This window comes from Toxorhynchites rutilus, chromosome 3 (assembly GCF_029784135.1).
Source record: "Toxorhynchites rutilus septentrionalis strain SRP chromosome 3, ASM2978413v1, whole genome shotgun sequence".
NCBI classification, from domain to species: domain Eukaryota; kingdom Metazoa; phylum Arthropoda; class Insecta; order Diptera; family Culicidae; genus Toxorhynchites; species Toxorhynchites rutilus.
Window position 1 is genome coordinate 87,139,126 of NC_073746.1, and position 23,884 is coordinate 87,163,009.

A 23,884-nucleotide genomic window follows, 5' to 3' on the forward strand; every position below is an offset into this window, starting at 1 on the left:
TTTCCCTCAACAGATCTTACCAAAATAACAGTGCGTGCAACTCCAATCAACCTCAAACACATCGACATCAGTTTCAACAGCCTTCGGGAGCTGCCGGACTGGCTTGTCGGTTGCCACCAGCTTCGTACGCTCTATGCAAACAACAACCAAATACATGTGATATCTGAACACCTGCTGAACAACGAACACGCAACTATTCTGACCCTTCATTTAGCTTACAATAATCTGTCCAGTTTTCCGCCGATGGTGAAGCGGAAGTTGCCGCTCCAAAAACTGTACCTGCAGTGCAATCTCATCGAAGACCTACCGGAGAATTTCTTCATAGCATGCGAACGTCTCACTATATTGAACGTCTCGAGTAACAAACTGATGACCCTACCGATAATTTTCGGGACAAATTGTAACCTTGAGAAGCTGTACGCTACCAACAATAGTTTAACGGATCGTGTTCTTGATTCTTTGATCTGTCTGACCCGGCTGAGGGTGCTGCATATAGGGTACAACTTACTTACTACACTACCGGAGACCTGTATCACCTGCTGGGGTGAACTTGAAGAGCTGGTCATTTCTGGCAATAAACTTCGACACCTGCCGGACAACCTGACAAACCTGCGAAATCTTCGTGTTCTGAGAGTTCACTCGAATCAGTTACAAACCGTTCCGGCTCTGGCGAGAAATGTGAGTCTTCGGGTGTTGGACCTCGCTCACAACCAACTGGACAAAATTAACATGGTTTCGCTTGTTTCGAAACAGTTGCAGTTTCTGGATCTGTCCAGCAACAGCCAGCTGCAGGTGGATCCCCGACAATTGCAAGCATGTCAGTCCCAGCGTCCGATGAGCTTTGTGGACGTGTCCGGCAAGAATCGACCAACTCTTCCAACGTCTCCCTGGATGTACAAGGAAAGCGATGAGTACGAACCTTGCTGGAAGGTAGGATTCGCCGAGACGACTGGATGCCTCCCGAAGTTGTACATTTCCCAGCTCAGGCTGCCCGGGTTTTGCAACACGGAAGGTTTGTTTGGGATGTTCGATGGCGAGGTCAGCAATGCGATACCGAATCTGCTGGTGAAGACGATACCAAAGATCCTGCTGGAGGAGCGAACAGTTAAGGAAACGGCGATTGATTATATGAAGTACACTCTGCTTTCGGCTCATCGGGAACTAAAGCAGCAAGGGCAGCATGAGGCGGTCAATGTCACCTTGTGTCACATTTCACGGAGTAGAATTCCGAGCGAGGTGATGAGTTATTTGCCACAATCTACCAATGGGAGGAAGTTCATTTTGAGAGTGGCCAGTGTTGGTGAGAGTTCGGCGGTACTGATTAAACACAATCGCTGCGTAAAACTTACAACGGGTAATCCAAACCGGCGGATTGGGCTGAGTGCGAATTTTCCAGTGACTGTTCCGGATCCCGAGGTGCACGAGGTGGTACTGACCGACGCCGATGAGTATTTGGTGATAGGGAACAAGAAGATGTGGGAAGTCATCACGATGGAAACGGTAGCGGAGGAGATTCGGAAGGAAGACAATATACTGTTGGCGGCCAAGCGGGTGCAAGATATAGCTCAAAGCTATGGCGCAGAGGAAAACATAAGTATTATTATAGTTAAGTTCAATAATTTGGGGACGGACATTGATTTCCTGATGCGGGAACTGAGACAAACGATACGGAAGAAGCCGACGGGAGGAAGCAGTGTTATGTCGGGTTTCTGCAAATGTGGTTGCTGTTGTGAGTCGAACAATAGCTGTTGCCATTCTGGGGCATCAAGCACTTTCATCCGACACCCATCCGGGAGAAGCGATAGATCATCTCCGAGCGGTCAGAGTGACCAAACGTCGGTAAGTGATATTCATTCCAACGGTGTGAGATCCAGATGCTTCGAGGTAACAACGGTCAATGCCAAGAAACCTAATACTTATCTAACGAACGAGCGCCGTAGTTTAAGGGGTGGTGTAGTCAGAGCAGTTCGGGCTAGAATTGAAGAGGAAAAGGAACGTGAGATCGAGGAATCTGATTCAGCGATGTCGGAAGAGCAATTCAAGTGCTGGGAATACATGCTCGAGCAGAACACCCAGCTTCTGTTCGATAAAGAACTGAATACAATCTCCCGTGGCTTCACCAAACGTCCACAATCTAACTTGACAAGGCCACAAATGAGATCGTTATCCTTGAGTTCGCCTCAGCTGGCTTTAGACAGTGACAGTGGACTAAATTCATCACACAGCGGTGGTTACAATGCGATGCAAACTACCTTACGCACAGCCCCATTTCTGTCCAAGCACTTCGGAAGTACGCGTTCCTTCCATCCATCATCGTCTTCGCAGAGTTTCTTCAAACCAATACGGTACAACGCAGCCCGGCCCCAACCCATAAACACTGGCCCAAATGCGGCATATTTTGGGTCTTTGCAACGGCTGATGCCGTACAATTTGGAGTACGATCTGAACGCTGTGCATGAACGATATGGCGGTGGCCTGGGTGGTCACGGCGAGGGTAGTGCTATCGAGCTGGACACAGTCGATCCGGACGGTGGCCGAATGCAGCAATACTGGGGAGTTGCAACTACGGAGCTGTGACATTGGACTACCAAACAACGACAACGTTCGGAGACATAGTATTATCAAGATGTATTTTTGTAAAGTTTTCGTTCTCTTGATTTAGCAATAAATTAAATAAATATATATACACAATAGATCTACACAATCGGTTAAGTGTTGTGTTGTATAAGGTTGTTGTTTCCTCACTACTCAAATGCTACGATAAATGTTCTTTTAAGCCTTATATGTACAACCTTCGATCGCTACCGGATTACGTAGGGAAAAGAAAATTTTTACAAACACTTATAGATTTCTTTCATATCGCTTTCCTAACAGTACTATTATTTTTTTCCATGGAGCTTTTGATTAGCGCTTTTTCGCTTGCAAGGGATTCAGAAACAAACCTAGAACAAGTTTGAAGAACCTAATGTGTAAAACAAACGACTTAGGAAACTCACTACATGCTTAGTTTATACAGCTTTTTGTTTTCGTAAGGAACTCATCAATGTTCTCTAGTGTACCGCACTCGTGAAATATAGGTGTGAAGGAGCTATTTGATAGTGAAACTCATTGGTTGTGTAGTACTTTTTTGTTTGCTTGCTCCGACATGCCTGCTTCCCATCGCCTGACTAGCAATATATTTCTGTTCTAATATACACCACTTAGATTAGATTTTTGGACTAGCTCGATTTTACGCTGCGTTACGCAGTGTGAATTTTGTTAAAGTTTGTTGTTTGATTGGTGAAATAAATTTTGATGAATGATGAACTAAATGCTACTCGATTTGGTGGCTCCGCCTGGGGAATGTTTGGTGAAGTGCGTTCTTTGAACTAGTGTCACTAGGAAACCACAGAATTTGTTTTTGGATTTACGTAGTTTTGTGTTCTGAATGCGAGTTCGTAATCATTGAGGATTTGCGTTAATGTTGAATTTGTGAAAAAAATTTATGATTTTATATTTAACCCTTTCCCGTACAACATCGAGTCTCAGTCGTGGTGTACTTGCATAACATAGGACGCTAGAACACCCAGCAGGCTAGTGAAATCACTTGATGTGTGACGTAATAAATAATACGGGAAGGGGTTAACAACGAATTTTTACAATTGGCTCATGTTCCATCAAATGCTCGGTGACTAGGTATGGTTTTCGAGAGTTAATTTTTTATTTTGTTTTTAAAAATGGGTTACTCGTTTTACTAGCACTGTGATGTGGTTCAATTTTTGGTGAAAGCACGCGAGAAACCATTAGCATTCTTCCAAAAATTACAGGTTGTTTATGGAAATGTGGTATGTCGCAAACACGTGTCTTTGATTGGTGATAGCGGTTCAGGGAGGGCCGTGAATCGATAGATGTCACGACCAGAAGTCAGAAATCGTCTTACGCGCCGACGCAAATGTTGACCGTGAACCCGTGCTTGTCATGTATATTACTGGAAAATCTTGTGTCCGGAGTACGAAAATTTATCCCAATATAGGGCCCTATTCCAAAAAACGAGACGAGCAATTCGTAACCGTAACCGTAATAACCGCAGAGAAAAAAGCGTAATGTCAAAAAAGTCTACTAAAAATATTCTCATGCGCAAAAAATCTTATGGGTATAAAGCCACACGGAAAAAAGCACAATGAGTCGCAAAGCAAAGCAAAAGTCGATTTTTGACAAAAAATTTGAAATAACAGAAGAAAAAATTCTTCTGTTATTTCAAACTTTTTTTTGTCAAAAATCGACTTTTTGAGACGAAAAACCGACCAAGTTCCATAAGTCAGGAAAATATTTTCGAGATAAGACATTTGGTATCATTTTTTGACTTAGAACTACGTCTTTCAGGAAGGGTGCCAAATCAGAAAACAGGTCACGTTTTTATGAAATAAAGTTAACGTTAATTACTATTTCCACAGCGAACGAATTCTAATGATTTTCATACCAATCGAATCGGAAATTCTCTAATATTTGTTTGATATGCTATATATTACGATTCCCAATTCCCTAAATGGCTTAAAATAATGAAAACTGGAAGAATTCCTCTTTTCCCATACATTTGTTCTGCCGATTTGTGTGCTAACTCTTCTCAAAAACGAGCAACTAATACATTCGTTTCTGTCCGTTTTACACTTGTTTGGCATAAATAAGCCATCCGGGATTCGAATTCACACAGAGGCAAACTGAAAAGTTTAAAGCCTCTATGATTCATCACGTTCGTTCGTTGAATTCACACCACTTCTCGTTTGGTGGTCATCGAAGCAACACGGTATATATTCTTGTTTTCGTACGAATCCGTTCGAGGAAGACCTTTTTCGAACGCAAACATGTTGAAGTTATCAGATGCAAGATTTCATGCATCCCTTAAATTCCATGCAAGATTTCATTAAAGCAACGATGAAAGTGTCACCCATACAGTGACCGTTCGTCAATTGGGCTGAAAAATTAACCCAAATTTAAAACGCTAACTGGACTGCAAAACAGCAAAAGCAATACTTTAAATTAAAGATGACGTCGACGTGACGTCGCAGCCCAGTTAACGTACGTTCTGTTAACGATAAGTCGAGTTGGACAAAGTCCAGTTCGAAAACAAAATGAGGATTATCGTGCAAACATACATTTTGCAGGAAGTTCCGTTTGAAAATTCGAGATGACCATTTTTATTGGCATCTCAAACCATACGTTTTATCACGTATTCCGAAAAAACGCCTCAGAGTTTAGATTTTTGACAATTTTGTTTCGAGATCTCGACTTTTCATGCAATTCAAAGATATTTGGCATCCACATTTTTTTCAGAAATCTTCGATTTCAGGTACTCCTCCTAGTAAATAAGGTCCGATTGAACTGAAATTTTGCCTTGAGTCGTGATAACTGATAACATGCGCTTAGTCGAAAATGGCATCGGAAAAAGAACAAGTCCGGAAAACAAACGTGTGCGGTCGCAATGGAAATTCCGGTTCACAACATTTTCTGTAAGGCTTATTCCTTCTGCATTCACGCTTCACAGCGACTTCAAATCGTAACAGAACCTCTCTTCAACTATTCATGAATTATTCTATAGTATCTGTTGATCATTTTTTTGAGTATAACTCAAACTTGGTAGAATACAAAAATTGATGTTTTTAGGAGAAATAAATGGGGGTACGGGTGAGATCGACACCCTGTCGGGTAAAACAGGCACATTGTTACAAGAATTTGAAAGTATTAAGAGGCTATACTATTTGGATACTTTAAGAGGGAAGAGGGGTGATACTTGCAAATGTAATGTAAATTAATTCTTTTGTAATTCAATTGCTCAGATTTTGAATGATAAAAAAGCAATTAAATTCATGTGTTTTAAACGCAAAAGCTGAAAAAGCTGTTCACTGATGTATTATTGAGCCCCACAGCTCTCGCTGCTAATGGTTCTGATTCCGGTCTAGAAATCTGAGCCAGCACTTATGTTCGTATTGTAAGCGTGATTCACGTTGTTTTTTCTGTCCAATTCAGAAGCCAGACGGTTCTCAAGATCAAGCAGGTTCTCAAGATTGAGCCATGAGCTCTGCCAGGCTTTTTCGTTGACATGACCTGTTCAATGTTGGTTTAGGCTGTTTTGTTAGTCCAGTTCTGCCGTTTTGTCTTTCAAATATAAACACGAGACATCTACAAAAAGTAGGAACACATTCTTCATGCCAGTGAAACAAAAACCAGGTGGCGGTTTTACCCTGACTGAAGGTGTCGGTATTACCCCGAATAGACACAATATTTCAAAACAAAGTTTTCGAGTATTGATATAAGCAACAAAATCAGCTACCGTCTCACAAAATACATAGAACATAATCTTAGATGAATTGAGCTGACGAAAGTATAGAATTTTCCCAAATTTTCCGACTTAAACTCTTAAATTCCACTGGCGAAATTTTACACGAACTAATTTCTGTTTCCTGACTGGTTCTGTGGGTTATTTCTTCGCAAATTATGTTTTTTGGGAACGTTGAAGATGTGATTTTGCTAAAAGATACTGAAAACTACTTGGCTATTCAATAAGTTATTCGAATTATGTAGTCCTACGTCTCTCCAGTTATGCCCAGACATCGGGAATAACACTGGAAAAATGACGAATGTATGTCTTATTTCCCCTTTTTCCAAAGTTTTTTGCAACATAATGTATCCACAAAGAAGATAAATAGTAGCTTTGAAATGTTGTATATTTTATCTTTAACGAAATAAAAGTGTTTCGATGACGCTCATTGTTCTTATAATTTTTGTCGAGTGTATTACCTTTCGCAAGAACGGAAGTTATCAGTGGGAAACCAACAAGGCAACTGAACTAACTGGTCATGGATTTTTACTTGCACCGACTTGCACCGTGGTTACGCGCATTCTAGAGCTTACCACTCAGAATGAATTTAAGGCGTGTTATTTAGCATCATCTACGTTGAGCGAAATAAGTTCCGCTGGGAACGTTAGTGCGAACTTCACCAGAATGATGATCTTAATGATCGTGTTAGTTCGGTCAGGTTGAAAAAAGCGAAACCGGATTTTCTGATCTCGTCACATTATTACTGTAAAATAATGTCATTACTGCTGATATTATAATCAATGCAACAATCGTTTATACACCTATTTGGACATATTCCGTTTCTTCAATTCATCAATCGTTGTTGACTCGAAAGTAGTGATCTGATGATCTTCAGAACGATTGTGAAATCCAAAAATTTTCTGTGTGGTCAACTCGGGGGCGAGTGAATCGAATGACTTAAATTCACCATAAAGAAAGAAAGAAAGAAGGAAACTTTGTTGGAGTGATTTAAAAATGAGCTGTTAAAATGGGCTTTGAAACCAGAAATATTTGAATATATCAAGAGTTGGCTAGGCTAGGCTATTGTATACTTGGGTTCGGAGTGTTAAACTTCATGGAACTATCAATGTAATTTTCTTCAATTTTCAGTAAAATTTTGAAAAAAATAGAACTATGTTCTGTAGAAGATAAGTGAGTTTCAACCGAATAAAAATCTCAAGTAAAATTATAGTTTAGAAAAACACATTTTGGCTGGTTCGTCACTTTTACTTCCATTTTTGGAAGAATGTCGGGAGTGAGAATTGAACTCGTGATCTCTGCGTGAGAGGTATGGATGTTAGCACTACGCCAGATCGCCTCCACGTTAAGAAAAAATGTTTAAAGTAAATATTATGTTATACTTTATTTTAGCGAGAGCAATAAAAATTAACGAACCACATCTGCACAAGGAGACGAAGCACATCTGAAAAAGGAGACCAAGTTTCAACCAATTTAGTGTAATTCAAAATAATTAAATGATTCAAGCGCATTTCAGTGAAAATTCACTAAACGTTTCACTTCAGGAAAAACTCAATCTCATTTCATCATAACAAATATGAGCCAGTTCAAAATGAAACTTCATCTTTTTTTTTAGTTTGTAATCAACGATATTTTTTATGGTACAAATATTCAATCGAAAGTAAGCTCGGTTTCATAATAATAGTATGAGCAAATATGATAAAAACTTTTGCAGAATTAAAGCCTGATTTCAATTACATTCGCAATTTCGAACATATTTCAAATAAAAAATGATTAAATTCAATTTAGAATTCATAAAAGTTTCATGATTTTCAACTCCCTTCATTTAAAAAAAAAATTTAGTCGGCCCAGTTTCTACGATTTTTCACTAACAATAGCCTTGCATATCGGAGTATTTTCTGTTATCAATGAATTTGAAGCCAATCCATGACTTTACAATCGATGTCCCGAGTCTTAGAAGTCACGGTTTAAACACTAGAAAATCTCACATCGTTACAGCTATACACAGACGGAACATATCTCATCCCATTTGATTGATCCCAATTAAAAATGTCACAATTATTGGAAAAGTTTGTATAGATACGTACTTGCTTATATCACTATATTGTTGATGTTTTGGAATGTTGAGCGAAATTAAAACATAAAGATTCGCATCGCCTCTTCAAAGATTACTCTCGCATCCAGAACGCTTTTTTTCTTACTTCTAATACCCTAAATTAATCTAACCTAGCAGAAACAAAAAGGACCTCTCATCACTTATTCTGGTGTTCCACCGGACTACCCTTAATACCTGCATTACGTGCTGCATCAATAGTGTAACACAGGATTGCCGTTGGTTTGCGGTGGTGGTTGGGCAGTTTGATGTGACTGCTGCTGCTGCTGTTGCTGAACCGATGCGGTCCCATTCGGTGGGCATGATTCACCAAGCCAAGAGTCGGGACTGGGCGGAAAATCGGGATAGCCATTGTTGGCTGGACTAGAATCGTTGCTCAAGTCGGAAACACCACTACCGTGCAGTCCGTGGGGACCTCGGGGAGCTCCATGGTGCATCGAGCTGACTGGTTGACCTGAAAAATACATACATGCTGTTTACTGTTGATGTCCCGTCCATGAAACGTGAGAGCCACTTACTCACCTAGTGGTGTATAGACAATATTGTCCGGGTAGGAACCATAGTGGTGACCGGGTCCCATGGGCGGAGGAGAATGACTAGATAAATAGGGAGGAGGACTACCGCCAAGGATGTAAGACCCTCGGCCACTATGCGGGGAAGCACCATCCTCCAGGCCCATATTTGAAGTGCTATAGCTATCGTTGCTAAGATCTATGAATTGATACCAATACAAATGAATCAGTTGATTTCTTTTGTGAATGTCGTAGAGAAAACCTACCATGATGACTAAAACTATCTAGATCAATTTTCAATTCATCCTTATCTAACAGCTTATCGTGTCTACTTGGCGAGCTGCCGCCTTTCATCGAACGGAAGTATTGACTCCATCGGGTTCGGCCGGCATCCTTTTTCAGTCGTTTCTCTTTGGCTCGTCTAATAAAAATTTGCAAAAAAAAAAACAAGAAACAATGTTTAGACTAAACCAGCATTGGGCAGGCGGAAAAATTATACCTATTCTGGAACCACACTTGCACAACTCGCATATCCAGTCCGGTGTCTTGGGACAACTGCTCACGAACGTGTCGTGCTGGCTTTGGACTACTGTTGTAAGCGCTCTTCAGTGTTTCCAGCTGTTTTGCGGTAATTGTTGTGCGAGGACGCTTGTTGGATGATTCACCGTCTAACGATCCATCCGAGAGATATAAACCTATTTCCAGGAAGGGGGAAAAGTTAAAAAACGAGGGAACTTTCAGCGTCGGCAGGATGAACATTTTTATGGAAACATTGCCACACTGGGCGGATGGTTGATGGGGCTCTCGAGATGTTGATAGTACGTGTTTTTTTGTTTCATAGAGGGATGATTGTGAAATATAACTCACCCTTCGCTTTGGCTGCCTCATAGTCCGGTTTACAAACTAGCTTGCCTTCTTCCATAAGGTAAAACTCATCGCCCGTGTTGAGTTGGCGGGAACACATCGAGCACATGAAGCACTGCAAATGGTACACATTGTCCTGCGCCCGTCGGACCACTTGCGTGGGAGGAATTCCTAGATCGCAGGCCACACATTTGGTACCGTATCTCCTGTGGGACCCGCAACATTGAAGAGAGTTAAACATTAACATATAAACAATTTCCATTCCTAGCGGCAGCAAAGGTGCTAACTTTGGTTTTGATTCTGGAGCCGTGATTTTAAATACTTACTTGAAGAAGTCATCCTTACAGAATAATTGACCATTCCGAGCGAAGCACTTTTCGTTCAGCTGCCCGTGACACTCGGTACATTGAAGGCATTTGGCGTGCCACGTTCGGTCGGCCACTTTCAGGATGAATCTGTCCAGAATCAGTTCGTGGCACCCGCCGCACTTCGGGATGGTGGCTGGAATGTAGTTGAAGGAAAGGACGTCATCAGGATTTAATGCTGAACGGTTGTGAGTGTATTGCAATGATATATGTAGTCGTGCACTATATTTCCGATATAAATTTCCGAAAAATGAACAAAAAAATGAACAACATTGGTGTTTTTATCGAGGAAAGTATCGATTTTGGATGAAACAAAAAGTGTGAATGTTATAAATGAATGTTTTGCGATATCTTGACCGGGAAAAATCGTCCAGAAACCAACTACAACAAAAACAATCGCTTAGAAAAAGTGTAATGTCACAAGAGGGCTAGAAATATAGTGGTGCGGGAAAAACATCATGGGCATAAATGCCTTACAGAAAAAAAGCATAATTTCTATTATAAATTAATTTTTTCGATTGGGGGCGAAGTCTTCATTTATCGAGGATAAGGAATCGAGGCGGCCAAAGCCACCAAGATGAAGCGATCCGAGTCCACCGCCGACCCGGCAGTCTCTTGCACGCAAACCTGTGTTCCACTGATTGCCCGGTTTGTTTGAAAACGATCTTTAAGCAAGGTTCGACCAAGCTTTAGTTTTAGGAAAAAATTTAATATCTCCGTATCTTTTCACAGTACACAGTACCAGGACATATTGAACCCGTTTTATATTTCGCAGATATACAGTGACTTAAACCCAAAATCATTCGCCACCAAGCAAATCTTTTATTCACTACGTTTGAAAATCGAAAACAAGTCTTCGAAACATTCTATTTAGATACTGATATATACATCATTTTGAAGCTTAAACCTTCAGCAGTCGGGGTGAAAGTGAAAATTAAAGGGCGCATTGTTAAAATAGGACTATGGAATTATAACATTTTATTCTGTTTGTCAATATGCCACTCCGGATATTATCTTAGGAAGAAACGCAACATATAAAAAAGGTTTCACATAAATGTTTATTGATCCCAAAAAGGACTAAAGGGGGTTGCGTGGTTTTGTTGCAACTCTTGAAGGCTACGAGATATTGAATGCGAATAGTAATTACAACACCATATTTTGTTTTCCAATACAAATTTACTTCGCTAATTACTCCACTTCGATATGTACCAGCTTTAGGAGCTCAACAGCTTATTTCTATTTTCAAGCCTTGGTTGTATGAAAAAATCAAAATGTTTTCAAATCGACAAGAACTTCAACAAACCGAGGTTCAATGTTTATTCAAATAGTCTAGCATGAGTCAAACGGGGTTGTTGAACGTCAGGTTAATCCAGGTCATGTTTATCATCGATATTCAAAAGAGTCTATGACCTGTTTCACTTGATCTGGTATCGCTTGAGCAGTTGCACTAGTAGCAATAACAGAGCTATCAATTTTTTCTCGATAAAAAATTCCAAACCGAATCTACCGTTTTTTATTCAACGAGAAATCGGTATTTTCGGTTGAGAAATTTGGATGGTTTTACCGGCTTTGAGGTAACGGATAAACCGATAGTCCCAATCATAGTCTGAGGATAGCATCATGCTTCAGTGGTAGTGTTTTCCCGTGATTTGTCCCGCGCGCAATATATGATATTACAACCTTATGTGCTTCCCAAAGTCGTGATTCGAAGCCGTCATTGCGATAAATGGCAATTCAATCGATGTTTCATCATGGTTCAGAAGTTAACATCTTAAGGACCGCTTACGAGATTTCTCCTGTTTCACGCTCCGTCTGTTACGGAAAGATCACGAAATAACCCGTGTTTTCTAAAAATAAATCCTTGGTCTGCCAAGAATCTAACAAGGCCTACCGATAGCTAGTCTTCATCTCATCCACATCGAAGGAAACGATCTCATTCGTGGAATCCGAACAAATGAAACGTACAAGTTTGCTCCTGAACGTCTTACAGATTTCTATTCGGTCCCTCATATGTTAAGAAGCATATCCCATCTAAAAATATAAAAAAAATAAACAATATTTCTTTTCATATTTTTTAATCAGTTTGGTGCAAAAACATCACAATTGATATTTTGATTTTAATTATTTCGAACACTCAAGTTCCCAGAGAAATTTTTTTCATATACGTGATCTATACTAGCGGAATATATATATTTTTTTATATAGACCTAATGCAGACTAAAACGCATAAATCCTGATACTAACTGTTTAAATCCGTTCTTGAGTTAAATCATGAGGAACGGACACCAAATCATTTTTCATTACAAGGATGTATATTTTAAGCAAAGTGTAACTACGCGTGAAAAGTAGTTACTACATCAGATATCGTCAATAGGGTCATTACAGAGGTGTTCTTGCAGTCGTTTCTTAAATGGTCGGTGTTAAGCCAGATGGGGCCAAGTAGCAAAATTAAAAATTTGGAGTTACTGATTGCATTAGGTTAAGCATTTCGTAATCTACATGCCACATTTATCAGATTTGGAAAATCATGCGTGCAGCAGGAATAATGTATCGAATTTGTTTATAGCAGCAAACTTCAAGTTCGTTTTTCTCGAAATCAGAAAAATGTCGCATGGTCCGGTCTGAATTAATACCGACCAAATAGACTATAGATGACCTCCGCCGTCGCCATTCAAAAAATACGATATAGAGTACTACGCGCTAAAAGTCGTAGAATATATTGGCGATCTAACGTACAAATCTACACCTAGGCGGCGCTGCGGTGAAAGTGATGATGGCTTTAAATTTTGCCATGTGAGCTTATGGAAGGTTTGTAGTTCTTTCCATAAATTACAATGTTATAATCATAAAAGATTATTTGATTGCGATGAGTTTATAAGAAATTTAATTCTGCGCAATTTTATATATAACATGTTATTTATTTACTTCTTTCAGTAGTGAAAACTATAAAAATGTTGACAATGGTTGAATTAAAGAACAGAATTCGAGAGCACAATCAAACACAAGTAGAAAAATGCACGATTCCTGCATGTGAGAACTACCTTGGAAAGCCCGGAAGTCAAATATACGTGATTTGTTTTTGAGTTTTAGGTTACATTAGCATCATTTTCTTAGTTCAAAAACAGAATCCAGATGTCTCACCGATCGTTTACATTTTGCGTTAGATCGCCAATAGTAAAATAGAAGAAGATCCCTCATTTGGTCCCCCAAAACACAGGTCCAATCGTTATGCCCTAAACAGGGTTGGACAGAATGATTCATCGTATGCGTTAAATTTTTGTTTCAACCATTGAAGTATCCACTACTGTAAACAAAAATCAAACCGAATTGGTTCTGTTACAGGCAGAGATGCCAGTCAATTTTTTGAAAAATCTGGAGAATTTCGAAAAAAAAACTGGAAAAAGCTGGGGGAATTAAAAAAAAAAACTGGGAAATAACTGGAAGAAAAGTTTTTTTTTAAATATTTTTCCCAATTTTGTGTATATTAGCAATAAAAATCAGTATGTAACATTGGTACTTGTGTATTAACGCCACCGAAGCGCAATTTTCATTATGAATGTGTATTTTTTCGTAATCAAATTTATTTATTCAATTTGAAAAAAGAAAAATTATTGTCAGCTTAGATAGGAGTAGATGTCCTGACCCTGCTGCTCGATTATCTCAGGCATGTGTTCATATGTATATGATGCACACAAGGTCATACTATGGCGATCACATTTTATTGTGAACAAATTAAGGCCTAAGGGCAGACTGCCCACGCTCCCAATGACTTCTCGAGACCGGTCATGCTATTAGCTCCGTCGGCAGAATATCCTACAAGATTCTGTTCGAATTGTTTTCCGGGCAACCACAGTTTCGTAGAGCATTTTGGAGTCAGTTTCGATAACCTCAATCAAGTCGTGCTGTCCTCAGAGATACCAACCAATTTTTTCAAAATCGAGAAAAACTGAAAAAAGCTGGAAGAATCGATTTTGTTGTCAATTTTGTTTATATTAGCAATAAAAATTACGATATACAATGACTGTGTCGGTAAGTCGCATTTTTGATTTTCCTGTTTGTGACCATACATTTTAACATTATGCTTCTGTTTCAAATTTAGTGTCATTCTAACTAATTCTGACTTTGCTTTATTTTTCTTCATTATTATTTATTTCTACATAATTTATGTGAGCTAGAACTTCTTGCATAATTTTTGTTCCTATTTTACTTCCTAATTTTGATTTGTTCTAATTGTATACTGAAAACAATCGCTCAAAGATTGCTGAGAAATACGGCAGAATCAAGAATGTTGAAATAATTTTTTGTTAATTTGGGATAAGCAAAACTATGTTATACCTTTTTTGGATAAAATTTTACCCCAAAAGAAGCATCCGGGCGTTTGTTCATAATGAAGTCAGTACAATCCAGGTTTCGGTTCTCTCTACATTATTTTCGATCGCAAATATAAATATTAGACTATGTAGAGTTGGAACAATTTACATATGATTCTTGTCTATGCGAATAGTTTGATCAATTATCGCCATGTTGATGATTAAAGGATCATTGAAATTAAAACGTCTTAGAACTTGATTGCAGAGTGGTAAGTAAAACTAATTGGTTTTGAAATCAGATACGGCGTTGCGTTTAATTCTATATACTGATAAATATACATTGATCATTATTTTAATAGCGGCACCAACATAAACATTATCCAAACTGACCTACTATTCCTTATCGAACAGAACTAAATAAAAGAGAGTCAAATGATAGAACATCCGACATACCATACTTCTGTGTGCCTTCTGTGTGCCAGTAAAAAAACTGGAAAATACCGAACAAATAAAAAAGCTGGATAAAACTGTACAAATTGAAAAAAAAACTGCAGACTTTTTCCCTTTGGCTGTTTTGCTGGCATGCCTAAAAAGAGGGCAATATACAGGAAAGACTGGAAGGTTGGCAACTCTGTTTACAGGCATGAATTGCTCACAATGCTCGGTTAATAGAAATTCATAGGCAAAAACTGTAAAAAAAACTATGTATCTTCCTGTATTCACTGTGTATTTTCTAAGGAAATCCCATCAGCCCGAAATCAACGCTTTCAGGTATAGTCAGTTGAGTATGCTTAGGCATAATTCGCGTTCCAACTTTCAACTTTAAACTTCGGACTCAAAGATTGTTTCAAGGCACACCAAGAAATGTTCACCCCAATGATCAATGGCTGAAACGGAATTGAACTCAACATCTTCTACTTAAAACATATTGGAAACACTCGATAACATGTAAAGGCGATCTGGCGTATTGGTAACATCCATACCTCTCATGCAAAGATTCAATTCTCACTCCCGACATTCTTCCAAAAATGGAAGTAAAAGTGACGAACCAGCCGAAATGCGTTGAAAGTCACTATAATAGAAAAATAAAAAAAAACTCGATAACATATATTATTATTAACGCAGTTTGCGATCATCCAATTCAGACTCTCATAAAAATCTTTGTTTCGAGGTTCCTGTCACTGTTCTATTAATATTAAAGTGTGTGCGAGGCTCAAAATTAAAGCTCTGGTATTTTTTGTATAAAATTAATTAGCAAAAACATCAACATTACACTTTGCGAACACTTTTAATCAATTGGTAATGTGGAATAAGAATTTCGCAGAAATCCAATGAGAACTCCTTTCATAAAACAAACTTCAAGTGTAACACTCTTTTTCAAAACGGACACAACTTTCTTCTTTCATTTCCATCGCACAAATAATGAGCCATTATACATTTTTCATCATTGTCATGTAGAAGAATCCAGCAGTAATTGTCACAACAAAAAAAAACAGCTCGGAAACACTTCACACCAAGCGATCCGTACGTATAGAACTTTGGTAATAGACAAAACATAATTCAACGTTCACAACATAGTTTAAACGTGTGGAATCCAGTGTCTCTTGAAATTGTTCAAGTGTTATTGACTGCTCAAAAAGCGCATTGTTTAATTTTGCAAGCGATACAGTCTCCATATTTGTTTTTCATTGTCAAAAAAGCGGGTGGACAAAAGTCTGAGGACGATTAGTGATACTAGTCTTATATTGCCGTATTTTATTTGATAATAATTATTCTACAATATTTGACGATACGAATTTTCATTGCAAACGTTGAAAACGAATGAAAAAACCTTAAAAACGAAACAATTCTTGTGCTTCGCTGATATTATATAGACGTAAGCTTAAAAACATCAAAAAAATTAAAAAATACTTTTGCACTTATAACCCTCAATAACCAAGTCTAGCTAGGAACTTGAAATTTTTGGAATGTGAAGGAACTGCGTTTGATTCATGTGTATAAATTTAACGATGTCGGTTTCACGCAAAGCGTAACATTCGGGAAACACCACATTATCGTTGCAAAGTTTAAGAACTATTTTGAATCACTCACAAAGTAACACCTCCGGTAGTTCATCCAAGTTGATCGGCGGAACACGATACTCCGGACTGGGAGACCGATGAAGCTCCTTTTTGCAGACCTCATTATTATTATTGTTATTGTTGTTATTCACACCAGTCAGATTCGCTATGTAGTCACTGGTATCCATCATTAGTTTCAACATTTCCATTTTCGTATTAGCTCCGCTTCCACTAACACAAAATTTCAAGTTTGGTTCTCGCGCCAGAAAAAAAACGTTTAGCGCGAAAAACGAACAGCCTCTCCCTTCAATCACTTGTCGATCAGACTTTACGACATTCTTAATACCATTATGTCATTTGTTCGCATAAAAATTCACTGTCAACAAATTTTCACCACCAGACTACAAACACACAGGGAGAGATAGAATTAGGGAGAGAGGTCTGGGAATCGATCGATTTTCCAACCTCCAATTTCCACCTGATGTCCGCTAAACACACACCCACTTGCTGGTAAAAGGATATTCTTTTTCTTTCGTCTTTCTCATTGGTCCACACAGCTTCGTCACACGCGACGACGACGACGAAGTCGACGAAAATCACCGCCAGTTATATGTGCTTCACACACCACGGGAAACGTCCTTATCGATCGGTTGACAAACTGGTACTGAGAAGAGTTTTCCCTCGGAATAGTCACCAAACAGAGTTTGCTAGCGTGTGGGCTGAAACCCCTCCCGAATGAAGTGAAATACACACTTGTATCTATCTCTTGCTTTGAATCGAGCCACGGAAAGGATGCTGCATTGGTATTAGTTTTAGTACAAGGTAGCGAACTCTGCTGATTGGTCGTTGCGGATGGTAGTGTGCGACAGTAGGGTGTGGTTTTGCAATCGTTTTGTTTTGTTCTCATGTTCGCTGAGGGTGAATACATGGCGCGCAGTGGGGGGCTACGATGGCCAGACGAAAGCTCGTGTTGCCAAGTTTGCCGATTTCAACTAAGTTCTCGTTTAAAGTGAAGAAAATTTAACAGGTGTTAGAGCTGTAAAGTTTAAATAGAAGATTGTGTTTATATCTTCTGAATTTCGACATTGAAATCAGCTGTCCAAGCTCTCCATTACATTCGACATGAAACTGTTCTCAATCTCGCTCACCACATTGCGAGAACATGCGCAAACACATGGACACGTAGATCATTTTATCGACACGTCTCATTCTATCCGAGTTGGGTCAGGATTGAGAATAACTGCATTCAATACAGTATTTTCGATTTACACAGAACGGAAATAACATTGCTACCATCTAGTTGGCATCACTGTGTTTCGGTATATCGTTCAGCTATATGGGATTGAACAATATGGACTATGAAGCATTGTTTGAAGTTGCTGCTGAAGCGAGATGTTGAAATTCAGGTTGTATTTTTGAGCCGAAGAATTTAAAATAAAAAGGATTGGACTATTAAAGCTTAGAACACTGCACATTGCATTACACACCTACTTTCGAAGATTGCACCTTCTACAGTTGTAAAAATTTGACGCTTTCAATAGTGTTTTGCTCCTTGTAAACAGGTTTTCGATGTCATTTCTTCTTTCATAATTTTAGGATAACGTGGTGTCGAGTTTTCCTGCGTTCAAGTAGAAACATTATTGTGCATGCTGTCTTGCAAAACCCAACATCATCCGTTGTGACCTGGTGAAAATGTTGAATCTTTCTTAATTCGTCGTATCAAAATGTGATCAAAATCTACACGGATACCTTTGAAACGATCCCCAAAAAACAAACCGGTGTATGAGAACGTAACCATAATCACCAAGCTTTTCCGTTCCTTTCAAAGTTATAGCTCAAAGGCTAGTAGTCTGATTGAAATATGATGTTTGACAAAATAGTTGAAACATTAATGTGTTGAATACAAGGGATTGCTAAGATAGTCGCCTTTTTGTAGCCAGCATAGAAAATCATGAGCATAGAAATCAAAATCTAAAATTAAAAATGAAGTGCTCCGCGCGACTCTCCAGCAGTGATTTTAATTTCAAATCGCCATTAAAGCTTCCGGAAAGGTATCCAAACATCGCTTTCCAAAGGAAACTATCCAACTCAATCAAATGCAGGTCGGACTCGATTATATATATTATATATTTCCACATCCTATACATAATGAAATCTCAAGCAAACAATTTTTTCATTAATGTATGAATATCAAACATTAATAGAAAAATAGCTTTTTTGAGATTCGATTATGTATTGGATTCGAAAATTAACGTTGAAAGTGAAATTGCGATTATATATAATCGAGTCCGACCTGTATTAACATATATGACTCCAAACATTAAACAATACGTGAGCCCCCTAAGCGCGAGCCTGTTTTATGCTGCCTACGCACAATTTGCATTGGTTGGGATAGGGTTGCCAGAGCCCCGGTTGAATACGCTTCAATAGTTGAAGTGCAGAAACACGCTTCCAATTTTATAACCTCTTCATTCCAATTCAATATGTTGACAAGTATGGTAAGTATTTTCAACAAGTAAGTATTTTGATAAGTATTTTCATCTAGGCACTATTGATCATCAGAAAATTAATTATATCTTCTTCTATTTCAAATTCTTCTTATGCCTTTTCGTACTATCCTCTCGTCGTAATGCTATCCGGATGAATTCTAGAATATTCAAGGTGTGTTCTCGCTTGAGAACGGGTCGTTCGGTTTAAGTATGTTGTTTTGTTGTGTTCATTTTCACCTAAGGAAAATTCATACGGCGAAGAAAATTATAAAAATGAAGAAATATTCGAAAAAGTGGTTTCCCATATACTCTGCATATAGTATTAGGTGTTGTTAGTCCAATTAAAATTCGCATTGGATTGAATAAACACTCGGAAGGCCAAAAATATAAAAGAATATTACCTTTTCCATTTCAAATATATTTCCTCTGTATTAAAGTAACATATTTTTACTGATGAGAAAAATTGATAATTGTGTTCGGTATTGGTAATTATCTTATATTACATTGGTGCGTTTTTTTTTCTTTAATTCATCCATTCATAACACAGGAGCCATCTCGTCTAGGATCACAGAGGGCGGTTTTCATCATATCTCGTTCCACTTCGGTATCTTTTATCTGATACGCTCCATCCAACCACTGTTTAACATCCTTTTGTCATCATCACTCGGTAAACACTGTTGAAGTGAACAAATAATACCCAACAACCAAACAAAACGGTCCTTTTCAGTAGGCCACCAAATCATTATCAAAGAGTTCAACGATGCAATTCTTTATACATATCCAAAATCAACAGATATCCTAATGCAATCCTACGTCAACTATGCGGTCGTGTCTCGGACACAACCCTTCTTCTTCTTCTTCAATGGCACTAACGTTCCTAGAGGAACTTCGCCGTCTCAACGTAGTATTACTTGCGTCATTTTTATTAGTACTTAGTTGAGATTTCTATGCCAAATAACACGCCTTGAATGCATTCTGAGTGGCAAGCTCTAGAATACGCGTGATCACAGTGCAAGTCGGAGGAAATTTCTTTGACGAAAAATTCCCCCGACCAGAACGGGAATCGAACCCGAACACCCGGCATGTTAGTTATGACGCTAACCACTCGGCCAAGGGAGCACAACCCTCCTGTGACTTTTTATGTTTCGTGAGCCTCCAGCGCCAGAATAACAATCGATACCTAGTTTCTGATGCATAATTGGGAGTAGGATATATTTTTGACTTAGGACTACGTTTAACAGGAAAATATGGGGTAATCAATGAATACCTAAAGAGTGCACATGTACCTATAAATTAATGAATTCGAACGTTTTGAATTCGCACATTTCTTGATAGATCACAAAGATGTTTGCATCGATTGGTTAGAAATGTGCATCGATTATATTATTTTTTGAACACACAATTGAATTATTATAAAATAAAACGATAAAATCACACGTTTTGATTGGTACAATTTGTGCTCCTTCAATTGTCCAAGTGAAATAAGAAAAAATAAGAAAACGAAATCACTATAAACAAATATTGGCCTCACTCTGGTCAACCTCGGTCTCGAACCAGCTGGAGAGCAGGCAACAGTCTTCCCCTTCCCTGTGTAACAGCAACAACAATATCGTTAGCAGCAGCAACCAAGTTTTAATTTTCCAGACGCAACATGAACCAAAATACATCGTGTGTGTTTATGTTTTTGTGTTTTATTTACCTAGCAGAATGAGTTAATTCATCAGTTCTTTTCAGAAATATTTTTCCAAAAGAGTTTCCACAGTGTTGTAAGTTCAAGTGCCTAGAGGTATCTTTTCAGCAGCGAACTGTGAGTCTCTGCTCTCGTCTGCCGATCCAACACACATACAGTGATGCAATTTTGCTCGGTTGAGGTACCACGTCGGTTTTCATACCGTCTGGTGGAGAGTTCTTTTGTATTTTTGCATCACACGCACATATTTTTGTTTGCATGCATTGCCAAAGGTAGATTCGAAATGGCTAAGAAATATGATGTTAGTGGAACACAACACAATCGTCTTTCTTAAGATGTATTAGTCATCTAGCTAGCGACTGGACGACAGCGGCGACGCTTGAAGCGGAATCATTTCGGAAAGTGAGTTGTAAATGAAAGGTGCCAAAACTCAATTCAATTCAGATCTTTTTTGACGTTACGTCTTCCGGGAACATACCGGAGGTGCAAATTGAAGAACAGAAAATCGGTCGCATCACGAAAATTGTCCAATTAAGAGTACTCATTGCTTACTCCTTTCCTGATAGACTTACTAAATTTTGCATCAATCGATTTGCGCACTCCCTGACAATCGATTAGATATTAGATATTTTATGAAACCAACTATCGAGTAGTTGAAAAGTTTTTTATAGGGACTTTCAACACATTTCGGCTGGTTCGTCACTTTTACTTCCATTTTTGGAAGAATTTCGGGAGTGAGAATTGAACTCGTGATCTCTGTGTGAGAGGTATGGATGTTACCACTGCGCCAGATCGCCTCCACCGAGCAGTTGAAAAATGTCAAGCATTCTTTAGCCGAAAAATCCCGTGCTATGATTGATCGATTGGCAGAAGCAATCTGTGCTCTCCCAGTTGTATATTCAGTTGCACTCTAAAGAAATAATAATACGGAACTGCACTATGAAATATGCTCTGTATGCTTGATTTTTTGCTGTGTTCCAATTTGGGATTCCCCAGTATCGCTGCATAAAAGGAACATGTAACGATTAATTGTGCCCGTGTAGCATTTATAAAGGCCAATTTCCCCGATTTCAGTGTTTTAGTGTTACTCTAGACAGAGAGCAGTGGGTTTGAATACTGAGAATGAATTTGACAACGTTGCCTACAAGTGCTAGTCCGCCATGTGAACGAATATTACTTGAAGTTATGACGACAATGTAAGTTACTACGACATTTTTGGATGCGAACATCATCAGATCGGCATCGTGTGCTGTTGGTTTTTCATATAACACTATCATTGGGAAGCCTGCTGCATAAATTAGTCGATCGAAATCCAGAACAGAAGAAGGAAAATATTGCAATATATTGGACAGCTTGTGTATTGTGAGATGCGACGTAGAATAAAGGGAAATATGCCACAATATTTCGCTACGCAATAGAAGTGCGCTTTTCATAAGCGTGCGTTGTAACTTAAAAGAATGTGCATAATATGATTCGACACATTGGTTGTAACTAGTCCAACTGAAGTATTAAGCTACGTGTTCCGTTGGTTTGATGCAAAAATGGCAATGGAGAAACAATTCATTCACCATTCATATACTTTTCATTGTTTTATCTATAATATACGGTCCTTTTCAGGGCTACCAAATAAATATCAAAGAATTTAATAACTGAATTTCTCTAACATATGTAAAATCAATATGCAACAAACAGACTGTCATACCTCAACAGAGCGGTCGTGTCTCGGACACAACCATCGGAGTTGTAGACTCGATGAAAAGTTACTTCGTGTCGGGTTTTTTTTCCGTCTGTTGCCGAGTGTTTGTATATGTTTGATTCACAACCAAGCGTTTTGGGTTGTACGCGCTTTTGATAGTGGTGGTGGTTCAAATATATAATCGCCGATGGGGGCAGCGTCTAGAAGAACAGATGCATTACGTGCATTGGCGATGAGAACACATATTTCGCATGTGTATTGTGCTTGCATATTGCTCTTACGGGAACAAGAATGATTCATGAATAAAACATCTGATGATTCCATGGAACCACGGTCATTTTAAGGGCCATCAAAACATTCACTAAAAAGTTATTTTAAAAAATTCGATGCATTCTAAAGCAATCAGAGATCGAGATCTCGCTTAGTTGCAAGATGAGAATTCAGTCAATCATTCTAGTTTTCGATGAGTTGAGCAATGTTGACATTTTCGTCTCTTACTTTTCACCGAAATTTTTTTTCTGTATAGAAATATGAACAAGAAGCAACATAACAAACTATGCATTCTCTGATGTTTTTTCGGAACGCTTATAACTCCACCATACCACCCAGATCGCATAGATTCGCAAGATATTTATGCGCACCAATTATAAGAAAGAAAATTATAAACTTTTTTCGAAACAAACTATTGAATAAGTGAAAAATTAAAAAATAATAATTCAAGATAGCATCATCATCAACACCAAAATACCTCCAACGAATGAACATGTAAATACAAAGCATCAATGAAACAAACCAAGCCAAAAATAAGTGAATATGAATATGAAACTGTGTAGAAATAACATAAAGGGCCTTATTTCCGAATACACTACACGTGAAAACAATATGGAGTGAGTACAACATTATTCCGGATTGCACGCCACTGTAAACATTTGGTAGAATTCATTATGAATACACCGAGTTCATCCACTGATGTTATTCTGGTTTACACTCCACGCTCTCGTTTGTGTAAACAGAGCGATTCCTCTTGCTCATCATAATCACTGATCATACACTCTCCCAAAAAGTTAGTATATATGACGAGTTTTTTGGTAAATTTTACCAATGATTAGTAATTTTTGAATCTATTTGAATCTATTTTTCAAGTGCATTTTGCTTGAAAAAAATTCTTGCAGCTTTTTCCCCATGCTGTCTGTTTTTCCTATGCTATCAAACGTTTCTCATATAAAAAGAGCAAACGTTTTCATCACTCGGGCTTTGTTTATTAACCTTTTGTGATATAGAATTGAAATAAAGGTTGTAATTTGGGTAGTTCGTATTTTTTAGAAAGGAAAAAGTTCAAATAATACAATTCTAGTGTTCAGAATAATAAAAATAATAAAACATTTGGCGAGAAGTAAAATTGAATTACAATTAAGTTTATAGAAGTTTTGAAGTCAATAATACTAAAATTTCTGAAAATACCAAAACTAATT

At 38.3% G+C, this 23,884-nt stretch overlaps 2 protein-coding genes across 8 annotated transcripts in view; one reads left to right on the plus strand and one right to left on the minus strand.

The window, feature by feature from the left end:
• The window catches only part of LOC129775391 (protein phosphatase PHLPP-like protein), a 54,240-nt gene extending 51,070 nt beyond the window's left edge, over positions 1-3,170 (plus strand). For both annotated transcript variants that reach the window (XM_055780090.1, XM_055780091.1), the window contains one exon: positions 14-3,170. In XM_055780090.1, the coding sequence (XP_055636065.1) occupies positions 14-2,577 (2,564 nt within the window). In that variant the 3' untranslated portion in view covers positions 2,578-3,170. The remainder of the gene's footprint in view (positions 1-13) is intronic.
• The window catches only part of LOC129775393 (LIM/homeobox protein Lhx3), a 140,584-nt gene continuing 119,341 nt past the window's right edge, over positions 2,642-23,884 (minus strand). For 2 of the 6 annotated variants that reach the window (XM_055780095.1, XM_055780094.1), the window contains exons 3-8: positions 10,127-10,303; positions 9,806-10,015; positions 9,438-9,633; positions 9,205-9,359; positions 8,949-9,137; positions 2,642-8,880 (exon numbers count right to left, since the gene is read on the minus strand). In XM_055780095.1, the coding sequence (XP_055636070.1) occupies positions 8,621-8,880; positions 8,949-9,137; positions 9,205-9,359; positions 9,438-9,633; positions 9,806-10,015; positions 10,127-10,303 (1,187 nt within the window). In that variant the 3' untranslated portion in view covers positions 2,642-8,620. Of the gene's footprint in view, positions 8,881-8,944; positions 9,138-9,204; positions 9,360-9,437; positions 9,634-9,805; positions 10,016-10,126; positions 10,304-16,568; positions 17,185-23,884 lie in introns of those variants that run through there. The other 4 variants (XM_055780098.1, XM_055780097.1, XM_055780096.1 and 1 more) reach the window with 4 other exon arrangements.